The 17,154-nt window shown below is 40.2% G+C and overlaps 2 protein-coding genes across 9 annotated transcripts in view; one reads left to right on the forward strand and one right to left on the reverse strand.

Moving 5' to 3' along the window:
• Positions 1–17,154, forward strand: part of nwk (FCH and double SH3 domains nervous wreck) — a 170,843-nt gene that overhangs the window by 99,420 nt on the left and 54,269 nt on the right. For all 8 annotated transcript variants that reach the window (XM_019052531.2, XM_019052530.2, XM_019052532.2 and 5 more), the window contains 2 exons: positions 6,506–6,650; positions 15,658–15,794. In XM_019052531.2, the coding sequence (XP_018908076.2) occupies positions 6,506–6,650; positions 15,658–15,794 (282 nt within the window). The remainder of the gene's footprint in view (positions 1–6,505; positions 6,651–15,657; positions 15,795–17,154) is intronic.
• LOC109037732 (uncharacterized) lies at positions 6,658–15,651 on the reverse strand. Its single transcript, XM_019052539.2, has 2 exons — positions 13,519–15,651; positions 6,658–9,591 (listed from the first exon to the last, which is right to left on the reverse strand). Exon 2 carries the CDS (start codon positions 9,559–9,561, stop codon positions 8,917–8,919), a length of 645 nt encoding a protein of 214 aa, XP_018908084.2. The 5' UTR covers positions 9,562–9,591; positions 13,519–15,651; the 3' UTR covers positions 6,658–8,916.

Below are 17,154 nucleotides of genomic sequence, written 5' to 3' on the forward strand. Positions count from 1 at the left end.
CTTGAAAACACTGACAAGAAAAGTACTATTGATTCAATCAGATTTTTGCTTAAATCAAAAGGAAATCCGCTCAAATTAAGAGACTTGGTTCTTGAATTAAGCAAAAATCCGATTGAATCAAGAATATTTTTTCTCGTCGATGTTTTTAAGAGTCTGGACTCAACATCCAATGTGTTTTTTTTTCCAGTGCATAACCTCAAAAGAAAATTTTAGGGTGTAAGTAGGAAAAATTAAAATTCTGAAAACTCAGCAATTTCACCTCTCATCGCTATTTTACTCTCATGAGAATCAAAAATCTATCAAAAGAAACGCGTTCCTTCAGATTAGTCAATTGACTTTTAAGGCTATGTTCACGTGTTGAACCAATCGATATCGATACAATCGCATTTGTTCGATGTATCGAATACGATCTGTAAGAGGGAATAAAATCGGAGGACCGGCTCGGCAACGCATCTCAATCCCAGCAGTAACGTGACACGGCGCAGCATACAACTATTCGTGCTCTATGGTTGTCCGTGTTGCATACCCACTTATTTGAAGGCGTTTTTCCGCTCGCTGCTACGCGCGCAACACGCCTTCACGAGTCTCAGACGAAATGTTCTTTCAATGCGCAATTGAAGTTTTGGCATGGAACCAAAGATTATTTTGTCAGACCCCGCACTGCTGGCGAAGCAGTTTCAAGGAAATACCGGGGTCATTTCGATGCATTTAGCACCTTTTGACGTATAACGACTAAGTAAGGCGGCAATTCACATATTCTCAATACGGGCCTCGCAGGCCCGGGTTAGGCATTCGTGTGGGTAAAAACGGTTAGTCATCTTAGGGGTTAAACTACGTAAATTATTATATCGTGGTAGCCCTGTTATCAGGCATTCTAAAATATATTATTCTATCTCTCTCTCCTACTAATGGTTAATGGTTGAAAAATGAATAACATTGATTTTTTTTTTTTTTTTTTTTAAACTTAGATGCATGAGGATAGGTATATATAATATTCATCTCATTAAAACAAGCCCGAGGCCGCAAAATCCCGCACCATCCTTCCAATGGGCCTGTTACAAACTTTTGCAATAGCAAAAATGCAAGTTGTTGCTCACAGAAAATGTTCCAAAAATCACGATGAGCGCATCGGCAAAGTTTAAAATTCACTCCTAACTTCACAATTTGCGTAAGAAATTTGCGTTTTTTCGAGCTTCCCGCTTCAAGAACGATACCACGGCACAGGTGAACATTTCGTTAGAGGAGTCATTCCATCCAACCCCTACTCACAAGGATACAACGCAATATTCAACATATCCCACACCAATCCGCCAAAACGCATGTAACGGGACGATGATTCTAACCACCTGACAACAAATCGGTGTGCTTACATTCACATTTTTCTCCCGTTGATATCAGTTTTGATTGACCTCGTGCTCTCCTCAAATTGCGCGCGAAAGCATCGTCCACGTTAAGCATAGGGATTGAATGGAACGACTCCTCTAACGAAATGTTCACCTGTGCCGTAGTATCTTTTTTGAAGTGGGAAGCTTAAAAAAACGCAAATTTCTTACGCAGATTGTGAAGTTAGGAGTGCATTTTAGAGTTTGCCAATGCGCTCACAGTGATTTTTGAGACATCTTTACTATAAGCTCCAAGGCCTCCTAATTTTGCATAAGTGGTAACCCTTAGTTCCAGCGTTCTACCGGGCCAATTTTCATGATTTTTGCGGTTATTGACGGTCAATTGTCTGTAGATGAGCCCGCTCTGTTCAGATGCTCAAAATATGACCCAGGTTTTTTTTTATATTACATGGTAAAGTTGCGAATTTTCCCATTTAAATAATGTTTTATATTTTTTGTCATAGTTCGTTTGAGCGTTCTACTAGGCCGATTTCCATGATTTTTGCGGTTATCGACAAGTGATAGGTTCTAGATGAACCCGCTTTAATTAGATTTTAAGAACAGGACCTAGGTTTTTTTTTTATACCTATATATAAGAGAAGACCAAGAAGCTTAATAAGGGGGGGGGGCAACATTTGAAAATCCCGCCAGTAAAAAATGGTGGAAATTTCAAATTTAGTTGAAAAAACAAAGCGGAAATGCAGAATATTGGTCTGTTAGTAGGGTAAGGTAGGTGAATAGAAGGTATGCTCCTTTGGCACAGACTATCCAAAATCGATGGACCGCTTTGTTCCGATTCGTTTCAGTCTTTGCTAGAAGTTTGAAATGAATGCCAATTTTTTTATTCGATTCTCATTGGTTCAATCGCTCCCGGCCAGAAGGAGATTGGACAAAGGAGAGTCGCGAGTATGAAAATATTTTCATTTTTTGGTCGTTCTTCTGTCGAAGCGGGCCTAATGGAACGCGAAGCGCCCTCTGGGGGTTGGGCCGCGTAGCGGCCAGAGGGCATAGCCTCCTAGTTATCTATAAGGAGCAACTCTTATTTTTGCTCTAGCAAAAGTTTGCAACAGGCCCATTGTCAAGTACATTTCCACAGAACCGCGGCAGCATGGCCGTTGACTCAATTAACGTTGCTCGGCTGTGTAAACATTGGTGAAGGACGAGGGGTGAGGACAGGGAGACTCGAACGAGCCGGTTCAAAAACGGATAAAAACCTACTCCAGGAGCCCAGGAATCGTTTCGCGGCCGTGAAAATCCGTCGCGCACCGCTAAATCGATCTCCTTCCGTTCTTGGGCGGACTTCGCCATTTTGTGGCCGGGCCGCAGCGCCCGCCCCAAAAATGGAGATGTTGCATGTGTGAGGAATATGCGATTTAACTGTTGATTCTTATGTAAAAGTTCGCGAGAAACACGATGGTGCCACTGGTTTTCTCTGAAATCATCTCCCAAGCTCAAAAAAAGCTCTCAAGTTGAGGCCAAAATGGAGGGGATATCCCACGCTATCCTGAGAGTCCACCTCTACATCAAGAGGAACTCTCCATGCAAAGGTAGGGAGCAAATACATTAGCAGTGATGCCGTGTTTTCAGTTTTAGAGTCCCCAAATAAAGTGGCAGCCCTGTCAATGTATTTGCTCCCTATCTTTGCATGGAGAGTTTGTCTTGATGTGGAGGTGGACTCTCAGGGTAGGGTGGGATATCCCCTCCATTTTGGCCTCACTTTGAGAGCTTTTTTTGAGCTTGGGAGTTAATTTCAGAGAAAACCAGTGGCCACATCGTGTTTCTCGCGAACTTTTACATAAGAAGCAACAGTCAAATCGCAAATTCCTCACACTTGCAACATCTCCATTACTCTGATATCCACGTCGTTCAGAATGGCGAAACTGGAAAATAGGAAACTGACTCAAGGGCTAAAGGCGGGCCTGGCAATTCGGCAACATTGTTTTCTCTCCATTCAAAGCTGTGGTGAATAATCGACTCTTGTCGGAGCGCCTGGCTTCTTCGATAATCGATACTTTCCAATAGGTTCAAATGGAGAGAGTGCAATGTTGCAGTCTTGCTGGACTTGCCGCCGCCAATGGTGATTATTAAAATTTGGCAACGCCGTTTTTACTCAGTCTGAATGTATGTAACAACCAGAGACAAGAGACCCTCCGCTAGTATCTTGGCCATTGTGGAAGCTTTTACTTTCGGGACTTCAGCAATCTACTGTTGACTTACCTACATGGTTGATGTTCAACAACTTGTTGGCAGTTTCGTTTTGCAAACAAGCCGAAAATGGCCGACGTTTGGGAAACTTGTTTGGCTTATGACGTCACCCGAAGCTCATCATCGACCATGTAGGTAGGTCAACAGCCGAAATTAGGGTGATGACTGTTGCTCCCTAATAATTGTCCGTAAGGAATTGTTGAAACCCCGAAAGTAAAAGCTTCCACCTGTCGCCAAGAGGCCAGTGGAGGGTCTCTTGTCTCTGGTAACAACCCATCCTCGGTGAGAAAGTTTGCCTCGTCTGCGGGCTGATTGTTGAAATTGATGGACAAAGCTATAGACAAAGAAGACAAAAGGGATATGGAGGGATCCTATTGGTGAAAGCGGGTGATTGCAATGGACGCAGGAGCTAGGTAATAGACTAACTAACGGAAACCGACGAGAGACCCCATAGTTAGTCCATCATTCACCACCTTAATCAATGAGAACCACCCATTTCAGCCAATAGGATTGCTTCATACTCCATATCTCTTCTTTATTAATTGCTTTGTCTATCAATTACAACAATCAGCCCGCTGAAATTGATATTTTCAATGGATTTAGGCGGAGGAAGAGCAGTGTTGCCAACTTGCATAATCGCCACGGGCGAATGCGAGGGATCTGTCGCACGGTTGCTGACGGCGCAGAGATGCAACTATTCGTGCTTGATGGATGCCTGTGTTGCGTTTGCAAACTTGAAGGCGCGATGGCTAGAGGCGTGAACTCGCAATGCCCCGTCGTATATTGCCAATGAGATGTCGCCCGGATTTGAAAGAAAAGTTGAGGAGGCCCGAATTCGTCTCTCTTATCTTTGGCTGTATTGACATTCGATTTGTCCCCCTTTTTTTTAATTTGAAGTCTGATCCTTTTCAGGACTTATTCGTAAACCTGTATCAAAAGTTATCGTATGTGCTGACCCAACACAACTCATGGAGTAGGGTGCACTTTTAGCAAGCCTTGGGTAAACTTGACTTGGCTTGGGCATTTGAGGGTAAAAAAAAGTACGAAGAAATCTTAATCGTTGTGCGGACACTCTTCTTCTCATTAAATTGTTTATGGAGAGAAATAATAAACTTTTCGCGCTTGGTATTTTAGGTGAATGTAAGTGAAAAGATGCAAATACATTTACACTAGTGCACACCTGTGTATGAAGACTTGAACAAATTTATAACCCTAGGATTGACGAATTTAGTAATCTATCAGTGTAAGAAGAATGTAGTTCAAACTGTTCTGAAATTTTTTGGATTAAAATTGTAGATTTTCAAAACTTTTCACGTTACGAATGAATGTCGAATTAAAAAGCCGTGCCTTCGCTAAACCATTCGTTTTATTAATATACTCTTATTAGGTGGTGAAATAATAACATTTCACATCAGAATAGAATACAATACATACTACGGACTAAATAATAAAATAGAATAAATTATCAGCGTTACACAAACCTGAACCAAACTTCTTTTAAAAAAAAAATTGCTCATGAAAATACAAATGTTTAAATTCAATATATGAATAAATATAGGTAGTAGTACAAATAAATTAATAAACTAGTCTACATTAAATTAGATTATATCAATATAAGGCATGGAAACTTATAGCGTCCCGACGGATTTTGTCATATTATATGCCAGTATAGAATGATAAAGAGAATGGACCCGTTATGGTCATCATAGAATTTTATAATGATCCTCTGTACTTTTTATTGGTTAGCAAAAAATAACGAGGCCCAAACGGCCGAGCAGAATTGCGAAGGGGCTATTTCCGCCAATGGTTCCTTCCAGCATAATACGTCTAAGTATACATAAACTGCCGTGCAATGCAAAAACGCTGTAAACGCCATTTTAAATTTTTTGGAAACAATGTGTCATAGCAGAAAAACTTGTGTACCTTGTGGGACGATGTTTTACAGGATGCTTTTGCAAATACTAGCAAGAACTTAACCTGAAAATGTTAGGTGCATGGGTCAGGCAGGTTTCATTTTATGAAGTGTTAAGTTCCAAAAAACGTGGGGAAATCTTGATGGATTTACGGCGTTCATTCTTAGCACGGCAGTGTTACGGCAATTTAACGAGCCCGAATCGATATGTTGCATCTGTGCGGGATTTGCGATTTGACCTTTGATTCTTATGTGAAAGTTTTGCGAGAAACACGATGGTGCCACTGGTTTTCTCTGAAACCATCTCCCAAGCTCAAAAAAAGCTCTCAAAGTGAGGCCAAAATGGAGGGGATATCCCACCCTACCCTGAGAGTCCACCTCCACATCAAGACAAACTCTCCGGGCAAAGATAGGGAGCAAATACATTAGCAAGGTTGCCACTTTATTTGGGGACTCCAAAACTGAAAACACGGCATCGCTGCTGGAGAGTTTGTCTTGATGTGGAGGTGGACTCTCAGGGTAGGGTGGGATATCCCCTCCCCTTACTTTGAGAGCTTTTTTTGAGCTTGGGAGATGATTTCAGAGGAAACTAGTGGCACCATCGTGTTTTTCGCGAACTTTTACTAGAGTCCCTTTATACTGAGAGTCAAGACAATGCGAATCCATTTCTGATTGGTTAACCGGATTTTAGGCCCTCACAGTGTCACAAACGGGAATAAAGATTACATTTTCACCGATTGCAAAGATTATAATCTGGGGTGGACCGAGGAATTTCGGGTTCGACAAGGAACAAACGGAATGAGAGAAGGAACGGAGAAAGGAATTTAAGAATGAGCCGATCAAAGATTACGACAAACGTTCTTCCCGTTTGTGACTCCATGAGGAGTGTTGTCTTGACTCTCAGTATAAAGAGACTCTAACTTTTACCTAAGAATCCATGGTCAAATCGCGAATCCCTCACACGTGCAACATCTCCATTACCGTTTCCTTAAATTTGGTGTTTCAGGAACATGTGGAATGTGTGGCGAACGGTATTGGAGGAGAACGAGAAGCTTTCCCGGGCGCGGCTCGCGGCCATAGAGGTGTTCCAGCAACAGATAGCTGACGATGCCTGCACGTTGCGGAGGCACAAAATGCAGATGGCCAGAAAAGTAAGTCATTGCGTGTCAACCACTATTTAATTTTATTCACTGTTCACTGAAAAAAAAATCTCGGTGTATTTACTAAGAAAAGGGTGAAATCACCAAGAATTCAGGGTTCTATTTGATCCCAGTTTTTTCTCGGTAAAATTACCATTTATGGAATCTGTAATTTTACTGGACCCCGGTAAAAACGCCAATATTTTTTATCGACTGTGGTAGAAGTACCGAGATAAAATGGCAAAGTTACCGGGAATTGATTACCAATAAAAGTGGTATTCTTACCTGAAAAAACAGTAAGAATACCGGTTTTTAGGTAAGCTTACCAGTCTGTCTTGGTAAAATTACCAATAATCGGTAAAAAAATGAGATGGTGAAGGTACCAACGGACCTTGGTAAAAACGCCGAGAATTTTTTTTCAGTGTTTAAAGGATGACCTCACGGCCTCCGAATGAACATTCGCACGCAGACCAAACGGGTCAGCTATCAGTGTTACCATTCTGCGTCATTGAGGATTTTTTTTTTGCGTAATTGAGGGTCGCTGCGTAGTGGCTGCGTAATGCGTAGTAGCTGCGTAATGTTAATAAATCTGCGTAATTGAAGTTTTTTTTAAAAAATTCAGTTTAGTATCGCGGTTTTTAGGTTAGGCACGTCTTGCCTGGTATCGCCGAGCATGGTAAAACCAGAGGTAAACGATCGTAGTGAAGATGGTTTTTTACCCAGAAGCAATGTTGTAATCTTTGCCTCTAGATTCCTACCTTACACAGTCTGCTATACTCGATAAATGACGCCTAATGAGAACTCTCTTCTCAAGTAAAACAGTGGCGTGGCGTGCTTTTCTATCTATCAATCGATCTGCCCTTTAATCCTATGAAAAAGGGTCGAAAAACCATCACTCGATCTGCCCGTTAATCCCTTGGAAGAGGGTCGAAAAACAGGGTGTTCTCAGCGAACCCCGACTTGACTCTGTAGCATAGCTTCAAACGGGGAAATACACGCCTCGCCACTGTGAAATCGCATAAAAATCGCGTCGCACATTGAAAACGTTTCATTTGTAGGTATTATCTCCGAAAAGAGCTCTTCTCTGGCATCAACAATTGGACCGAGTTTAACAGAAAGGAACCAAGCCACATCAGCGATTGCCAAGTTTAACTGGGCAATTAGATTTTTTTACGAGAGAACGGTTGTTCGGATTTCTTTGAAAATTTTAAGGAATTTGCTTCGCACCACGGAGAATTTTCACTGAAATTTGCTCGAAAATTCACGCAACCGTTTTCATGTAAAAAATTAAATTGCCCAATTAAATTTGGCAATAGCTGATGTGGCTTGGTTCCTTTCTGTTTAACGCGGTCCAATTGAGACTTATTTCTCCCGAACGGAATTATGTGCATTAAGACATGAGCCATGAGCCCCATAAGAATATATGCACAACAGGGCTCACGTCACAATGCACAAAGTTCCGTTTGACAGAAATGCGTCCAATTGAGACTAGCGAGTCGTGAGTGACCCTCGTTTCAAGTTCATCTCTTCTCTACTATTTGTGCACCTGCGCATGGCCGGCTGTACTGCCGTGCTAAGGGAAAACGCCGTATAAACATTCGAGAGTTGACAAATTTCCTGTGATAAAATGTTTATTTTAGAGAAAAATGATGAATATTTTTCCTTGGAATTTTCAGACACCTTAGATCAAAATACAAACTATATTCTCTGAAAGATTGGAAGAAAAATATTCATAAGTCTACCTGAAAAAAGAGAGAATCCTCAGAAATCATTGGGACGGAAATTACGTGAATACGACCATGCGTGCGATTGATTATTCATCTTGCTCGGAAATAATCGTTCCTTAAAAAAAAAAAAAAAAAAAAAAAAAACCCACATTACCGGTTCCTTGAGCTTTAAAGTAAGGCTTGTCGTTAAGAGTAAATGCGTTGTCTCCTGTGAACAGCAGTTTAATGACAGGGAAGATCGTGCGCACATTTTCCTGTAGTTATTACCACCAGGCTTATCATTTGTAAGAAATGCAAAATATGCTGTTGAAGCTGAGGGTACGTATGCCGGTTGAAGGGTGCTGCTGCTGCTGCTGCTGCTGTTGTTGTTGTTGTTGTTGTTGTTGTTGTTGTTGGTGATGCTGCTGCTGCTGTTGTCGTTGTTGTTGTTTTTGTTTTTGTTGTTACCGTGACTGTCGTTACTAGAGTTGCCAATGTCTTCTAAACTACAGTTTGGATCCAGCGAAGGTCGTAGGTACCTTTTCTGTAATTGATTATCATTAATCTTATTATTAAGTACTAGCTTGAAGATATTGATCATATGAAGCTGAAGGTGCGGTGGATGAAGAAGTCGTTGCTGTTGCTGTTGGAGTTGTTGTTGTGGTTGAAGTCGTTGTTGTGGTTGAAGTTGTTGTTGTGGTTGAAGTTGTTGTTGCGGTTGAAGTTGTTGTTCCGGTTGAATCCGATGAGGCGGGTGACGTGTTTGAGTCCGTTGTGGGTGACGTGTTTGAGCTCGTTGCGGTGGATGACATGGTTGAATACGATGTGGTGGGAGAAGTTGAGTCTGGAGTGGATGAGTTGGAGGGGTCAGTCCCATTGGTACCATTGGTACCAGTAGAGGGAGTTGAGACATTCACATTGGTACCAGTAGAGGGATCTGAGACAGTCACATTGGTACCATTGGTACCAGTAGCGGGAGTTGAGACATTCACATTGGTACCAGTAGTGGGATCTGAGACAGTCACATTGGTACCATTTGTATCAGTTGTGGTATTCACAGTCGGAGTACCAGTAGAGATAGTTCCGTCATCAGTGCTTGTATTTACTGATGTCGATGGAGTCGTAACTTTCTTCGATCTCGCCGTGCTGATCTCTGTCAGAGCGTACGCCATCACGACGAAAATGATGGCCGAAGCTATCAAACGGAACTGTGCCATATTGTCTTAAGCTGTTGCTCTGAGTTGTGACTGAGAACAGAAAGCAAATGATTGATGCATAAATATCGGAAGGCAACTATTTGGGAAGCAACCAGTCATATTGTCGTTTCTCCCACGAAAATAACGTAACTATATTTCAATGTTTCCAAATTTAACCTCGCAAAATCGCATCCTCACGAGGGGACGGAAATTCTAACAGACAATGTCACTGATTTTCAGTCTGATCTCATGCAAAAATCAGACAAATTTGTTTATAAATTGAACAAGTCCAATCTTGTAAGAAATTTAATTGTTTCAGATAGTTTTGGAATCGTTAAATGAATGTATTCCTGCTAAACGGGACGAAGTGCCAATTTCAGTTCCTTTTGCGTATTTTAGAATTCCGGATAGCGCGTTTTGCCGAACGGAACTAACTGTAAGAGACCCATTTCATCAGCCCCCCCCCCCCCCACTTCAAAAAAAATATGAAACAACTGTCATCGTTTTGCTAGTGTTTTGTAAGTAAAAAAAAATCTAAGTCACTCCTACCGGTTCATATGGATAACTTTGTTTTTTTTGGGTGGGGGAGGGATCGGAGAAATGGTATACTCCCCACTTTGCAATAGATAAATTTTGACGACAACGTTTTGCCTTTCAGCTCATCCTCAAGTCACATTTTGAGAATATGATCCAGAGAGCTTACACTGAGAAGAAAACTTCGATGATATGAACCGAATGTACGGTACTCAATATCGGCCGTATTGTTCGGTTCATACGTTTGCTTTCTCGGTTCCCAGAACTGACAGAGCGGTTACAAGAACCGAATAATTTGGCCGGTATTGAACACCGTACATTCGGCTCATAGGACCGAGGTTTTTTTTTTATCAGCGGCTTGAGAGAGCTATAGTCGAATAAAAACCAACCTTTCCACAGCCTACCGCCTGATTGATGGAAGGACCCCGCACACTCCTTGAGAGGAACCACTATCTATTTCCAATTTTTTTATTGCATCTCGAGCTCGTCTACAGGTGCTGATTAAAACTCATCATAGCGCCAACTTTCTACGAGGCACCGTTTCCGCACAATCCGCGGTTGAAGTTTCAATAATGGAGATCTTGCATGTGTGAGGGATTTGCGATTTGACTGTTGATTCTTATGTAAAAGTTCGCGAGAAACACGATGGTGCCACTGGTTTTCTCTGAAATCATCTCCCAAGCTGAAAAAAAGCTCTCAAAGTGAGGCCAAAATGGAGGGGATATCCCACGCTATCCTGAGAGTCCACCTCTATATCAAAACAAACTCTCCATGCAAAAGTAGGGAGCAAATACATTAGCAGGGTTGCCACTTTATTTGGGGACTCTAAAACTGAAAACACGGAAACCCTGCTGTATTTGCTCCCTATCTTTTCATGGAGAGTTCGTTTTGATGTAGAAGTGGACTCTTAGGATAGCGAGGGATATCTCCTCCATTTTGGCGTCAACTTGAGAGCTTTTTTTGAGCTTGGGCGTTGATTTCAGAGAAAACCAGTGGCACCATCGTATTTCTCGCAAACTTATACATAAGAATCAATGGTCAAATCGCAAATCTCTCACACATGCAACATCTCTTTAGCTTGAATAAGTGAAATCTTTTCGTTTCACCGTCCAAATTGGTCTCTTTCTCTCTCCGACTCTTTTTCTCTTTACCTCCCACCGGCTCTGTTTTTCCTCGTAAAATCGCCGCGCTGCCCTCATCTATTCAAAGAAACATTGAAACCTCAATCGCGGGTTGTGCAAAAACGGTGCCTCGTAGAATGTTAGCGCGATCATAACTTTAGATCAGCACTTGTAGACAAGTTTAGTGCAATAAAAAAATTGAAAATAGATCGTGGTACATATTCCCATGAGGAGTATGCCTGCACGGGGTCTTTTACGTCAGCGATCGATTGGCAAAAATGTTTTGTCTTAGCTTGCCGACGAAGCTGGAATCAGTTTCAGCAATCAAGCTACAGGCCAATGAGAAAAAGAATATTTGGACCAATATAAGCAATGCAAAAAACTATGCAATCTCTTAAAAAAGATCCTATCTATTTGGTGGAAGAATTTGGGTGTTTATAGTCGAATGGTTGTCAGGGTTGGAGTATACTTTATGACAAAAATCCCTGCACAATCAGAGATTAAAATTGGAACAGCCCGACAGTGACCTTGATCAGATGAAACACACTTCTCCTCTGTCTCATTTTGTCTTTTTCAGAAGAGAAAACTTAGTTGCACTTCAAAGTTGCGAAATTTCCAATTGAATCTTGTGTTTTCACTAGAAAACTTGCCAGCGTTTCTTTATGAAGATTTCTTACATTCTCCTCTGTTCACACGTCAGAACTAGCAAAACTTTGGACGGGCATTTCTCTGTCTTTGACTTGTGTAAAAATAGCTTTTTAGTCAATTTTGCAATTGATGAATGGAGATAAATTCCTTTGTCGGGAGAATGACGAGTTTTTCAGATTATGTCCACATTGCTGAACTTACTGTTAGTTCTGGCGAGAATTGGACTTTGCAAAATGGGGTGTTCTCCTGTAGAAGAATACATGCACTCAATATGCATTTTGGAAAAATTTACAGGAAGCTTAGTGAGGGTAATGATGTCAAGTTTCCTGTCAAACGAAATAAAACTTAGGAACATATTTGACAACATAAAATGCCATGAAGCTGGTTGCGGTTATTTCATTCCAATCAAAATTTTAAGCATTCTTGCTTTAAAAACAGGAATTAGAATGAACCACTAGACAAGGTACGAATTTCAGCATTCTGATACATGTATCTTAACTAAAATTTCACGTAGAATACGACGCGCACAACGAAAATTACCGAAATCAACTCCTTCCAAAGATATTTAATGATTCTTGAAGCGTGAATTCAAACCACCCGCTCATGAAAACTCAATGCTCTGCGTGATTCACATCGTGCGCTAAACGTTATCATGACTAAATTCGAAATTTCCGTCAAGTTAAAGCTATTAGTCCTGTAACTAAGACATCTTGCGTTTAAATTTTTAGTAAATGCGCCGTGATATATAGGCAACAAGTCAATTTGGTCCCTAAAAAAAATCTACAACGGCCCCTAAAATTCGAGCGTGATGCGCCACATGGCTCCTAAAACTCAAAGGTGAGTTTCGAACTATGTTCCTATGACTAAAATACTACTCGTTGCAGTCAATTTCTTTCTCGAAACAGTGAGCATTTTCTTCACTGCAACTGTTAGCTGCAAAGTAGAACTCTTTCCTCGCGAAATTGAACCGGATTTTTCTCAGTATCGTTGTTCTGTAAAAATTATAGAAATTTGTATCAATGACCATAAAGTGCAAAGGCATGTAACTCCGTTTGCGACGTTGCAGACTTCCTGTCGTACTTTATTCGATGGGCTTAGAGGGCAAGGCGCATAAGTGCAGTTTTTGCTATCTCGAGAAATACGTGTTAGAAGTTTCAAAATTACATGGATCTTTACAGCGGGAAGAAAGCTCAAACTGATTTTTTATGCTTAAAAATTGAAATTTGGGAGCGAATTTTTCACAGAATATGCATGCATTAAGACTATTTTTACTTGAAATCATAGTACCTCAATTTTTTCAAAACCTGCATTAATGCGCCTTGTCCTCCAAGCCCCTCATTTTTTCTTTGGAAAGCTACCTAACGCAATCCTTAGAAAACTCTATTGATATTTCTCCTCTATTAGCAGAATATCCTGTTTGAATTTTGGGCTATGAGGTTGGCCTGTTTCCCTTTGAAAAAATAAAGCAGGAGCGAAAATTTTGAAACACTACGATGGAGATTCGCGATTTCGCACTTTGACCATCGATATAAGATACACCCTTCGTCGAAGCCCTAGAGAAAAAAGTTTAGTCACAAAATGAAGCACGGTACCTTACCACACGGAAATAATCAATTCACTCACAGCACGTTTAAAACACACTTTTTTTCAATGTACATATAAAATACTAGCTTACCTACTTGCAGGGCTGGTGTAGCAACTTTGCGTGCTGACCTGGAAGTTCACGATGCTTTTATACGGATTTTCGCAGAGAAAGGGTTTCAAGCGGTTTTCCTCCTTATTATTTTCATTTCTTAGCCTCCAAAATTCTTTTCCATTCTCCGAGCGGTGATGGACCTTCAGTCTTATCAGCCGTGTGTGCGAACAATGTCTCAATAATCCCCTCCACAGCTCAGCAGTGCTTCGCAGTGTATCGATTGATCTACCGTTTAACCCCATGGAAAAGTATCGATAAACAGGGTGTTCACGCCGAACACTTTAACAATCGATTATTTACCACAGATTGAAAGGGGGGGATATCGATGTATCGCAAAGCATGCCTCGCCATTGCCTTTCTGTAAGTCCGAGTTTCTCTAAGCCGCAGGAGGCTCGAGGAAAACTATCCGAAAAAGTGGTCGGCCAAGATAATGCGCAGGTTCAGATTAGGGCCAGATTCGGGGGCTTTCAATGCCGAACGGTATTCTTTGAAATCGGGCCACCGATTTTCTAAGCGTTATTTCTCTAATCCGAAAGTTTGGAAGGCCGTCGGTTTTTAGTGTTTTTCTCAAGGGCACTTGGCACTATTTTGGGACGTCGCATGTTACGTAAAGTGACGCGGGCAATCCATAATCCCGGAACAGGGAAAGTGCAGTTCTTCGGATATAGTGTTTTTCAAAATATGTAAGCACTAGAGAAAAATTGTGACCATTCACGAAACATGTGATCGAGGCATTGAATAACTTAAAATTGATACCAGTGCCCCCATTCCCTGCACGTCAAAAATTCCGAGATTCGGAACCTTTTTGTCTCCATTCCTCTCATTCCATGACCGTCAAAAGTTCCGGGATTCTGTTTAGATTTTTTCAAAAGTTCTAAAAAATGCAGAAGATCCGGAACCTTCCGTGAATTTCAAAATTTCCGGGAAAAATTCAGGAAAATCTCGAAAGTTCTGAAATTCGAAACTTTTTTGTTTCAATTTCCCTCATTCCATGACCGTCAAAAGTTCCGGGATTCTGTTTATGTTTTTTCAAAAGTTCCAAAAAATGCAAAAGATCCGGAACCTTTCGGGAATTTCAAAAGATTCGGAACTTTTTTGTTTCCATTTCTCTCATTCCATGACCGTCAAAAGTTCCGGGATTCTGTTTAGATTTTTTCAAAAGTTCCAAGAAAGTTCCAAAAAATGCAAAAGATCCGGAACCCTTCGGGAATTTCAAAAGTTCCGGGAAAAATTCAGGAAAATCTCAAAAGTTCCGAAATTCGAAACTAGTTCCGGGAAATAGGAGCACTGATCGATACCATTATGTAAACTGAGTAGTAATCCAAAAAACATTTTCGTACGGAGGACGCCCAGAAATTCCAAATCGAACAAGATCTCTGATGGATGGAAGTTAGCATATCAAAAAATTTATTATTAGGAATGGGTTATCTGAGTCATTATGTGGAAGAAGGAACTAAAAAAAAAACACAATTTTTTCCCCTTTATGATCAACCTGGTCAAAAGTAGTGGTATAACGGCATTGGGTCAAGTACGCAGAGACTTCACCAAGAAAATATTAACTAAAAATTCCATAAATTTAGACATGGAAAGCTGAAAAAAAAAAAAAAAATAATCGGGGAGTGTTATTTCTCTCAGCGATGACCCGAAACGTTTGATTGAAGCAACCGAAATCTTCGATTACTCTAAAACATTTCAAGGTTTAGAACATGACTGTCAGTAAATGGGTTCATCACCTACTCTTTTGAATAAATGGACTAAATTTTGCAATTTGGAACTATAAATTCTAGCCCGGTTTAAAAACAACGTATGTGTCATTTGTTTCCCTATGCCTATAAGTGTTTTTCCAGAAAAGTCAAACTTTATAGCTCCAAATTGCAAAATGCAGTCCAAATGATGGATGCATTTCCGGAGAAGAGGTCCATCTGCAGAGAAAATCCTTTGCAGATACGCTTTTTCTGCATGAATAGGTCCAGATAACTGAATAAAAAATTTGCAACGTCGTGAGTCGTTTTGTTACATCTCGTCACCAAGACGTACTTGTTACAAACTACTCTGCAAGTGTCTCAAGTTTTCAGTGTCAAATTACTTTCTCTGACCATGATTCTCTCCTGTTTCCAGTGTGTGGAGACCCTCTCCATAATACAAAAAGAGGTCCAGGCCAGCGTGCAGGATGTCGACCTCAACAAGAAGCGATACTTCGATGAGGAGCACTCGGCACACGACGTTCGGGATAAGGCCAAAGACATAGAAGAAAAGTAAGTCACCATTATTCTGAATTAAATACTTTGAGTGCCTTTTTTCATTAATCCAACGGGCTTTCCCGGACTTAAAAAAATATTTAAATGAGGCTACTTATCGCTAAACCGTTATAATCACTCGCTGACAAAAACACAATTTCATTAATCTTTTCCATTCAAGACTCCCCACTTCCCGTAATCTGTTTCATTGCTTTTAGTTTTTTTTTATTTATTTTTTTTATTTATTTTTTATTTATTTTTTTTATTTATTTTTTTATTTATTTTTTTTATTTATCTATTTTATTTATTTTTTATTTATTTTTTTATTTATTTTTTATTTATTTTTTTATTTATTTTTTTTATTTATTTTTTTAATTTATTTTTTTATTTATTTTTTTTTTATTTATTTTTTTTTATTTATTTTTTTTTATTTACTTTTTTTACTCTCTATGGCGTGGTGTTACTTATAGGTAATAACGATTTTTTTCCCAAATGAAATTATCCCTCTATGGGTTACAAATTTTTATCGATGATTTCTTTTCTGAAAAAGGGTTAACATTTTGAAATTTTGGGATACAAGTTTCGGACTCCACTTTTTCACGAAGGCTACGACGTGACATAGGTGTGTGGTTCCCAGAACCCGATACCCACGCGTAATTTGAACGTATTACTATCAAGCGGAAATATGTGCATTATGACGCGAGCCCTGTTATGCACGTATTCTTATGGGTCTCAGGGATCATGTCTTGATGCACATAGTTCCGTTTGGCAGAAATACGTCCATTAAGGTGCCATAGAGGGATCTGCATTTGCTCTTACAATTTTTCTTCCTCTTTTATGTTAAAATCGTCACTTATGCAGTGAAGTAGCAACCTATGTGCATGAGTAGAACTGATGACCCGGTCGAAAATGACGACTTTTGAGTATGTTGACCACGCTTTTACTACAAGAAACATTTGAATATCGCAGCTTGATACTAGTTTTAGTTTTCGTCGTTAAAAGAAATTCCAAAATGGGGGGGGGGGGAGGAAATGAAAAATGACCAATTTGGCTCTCCGTACCGTTGTTTGTAGCAATAAATCTTGTCGAGGGAATTTGATAACCCGCTAAAATCTATTATACAGTGCAGAACTTATATTGTCAATAAATGCCGGAATCACCAAAATCCTGGGTGGATTTTATTTCGAGCCCTAATGAAATCCCCCCTTTTTATTTATTTGAAAAAAAAAGAATAATCGATTTATCTCGACTTTCAAGCACGTCTCATACTTCAAAGGGCATTAAGCTTTCCTCAGACGTCCTTAATAAGAGCTTAAAATTAGGCCACCGATAACTTGAAATTACGTCTCTGACTACTGGCGATTTTGCATCGGCAACA

This window comes from Bemisia tabaci, chromosome 10 (assembly GCF_918797505.1).
Source record: "Bemisia tabaci chromosome 10, PGI_BMITA_v3".
NCBI lineage: Eukaryota > Metazoa > Arthropoda > Insecta > Hemiptera > Aleyrodidae > Bemisia > Bemisia tabaci.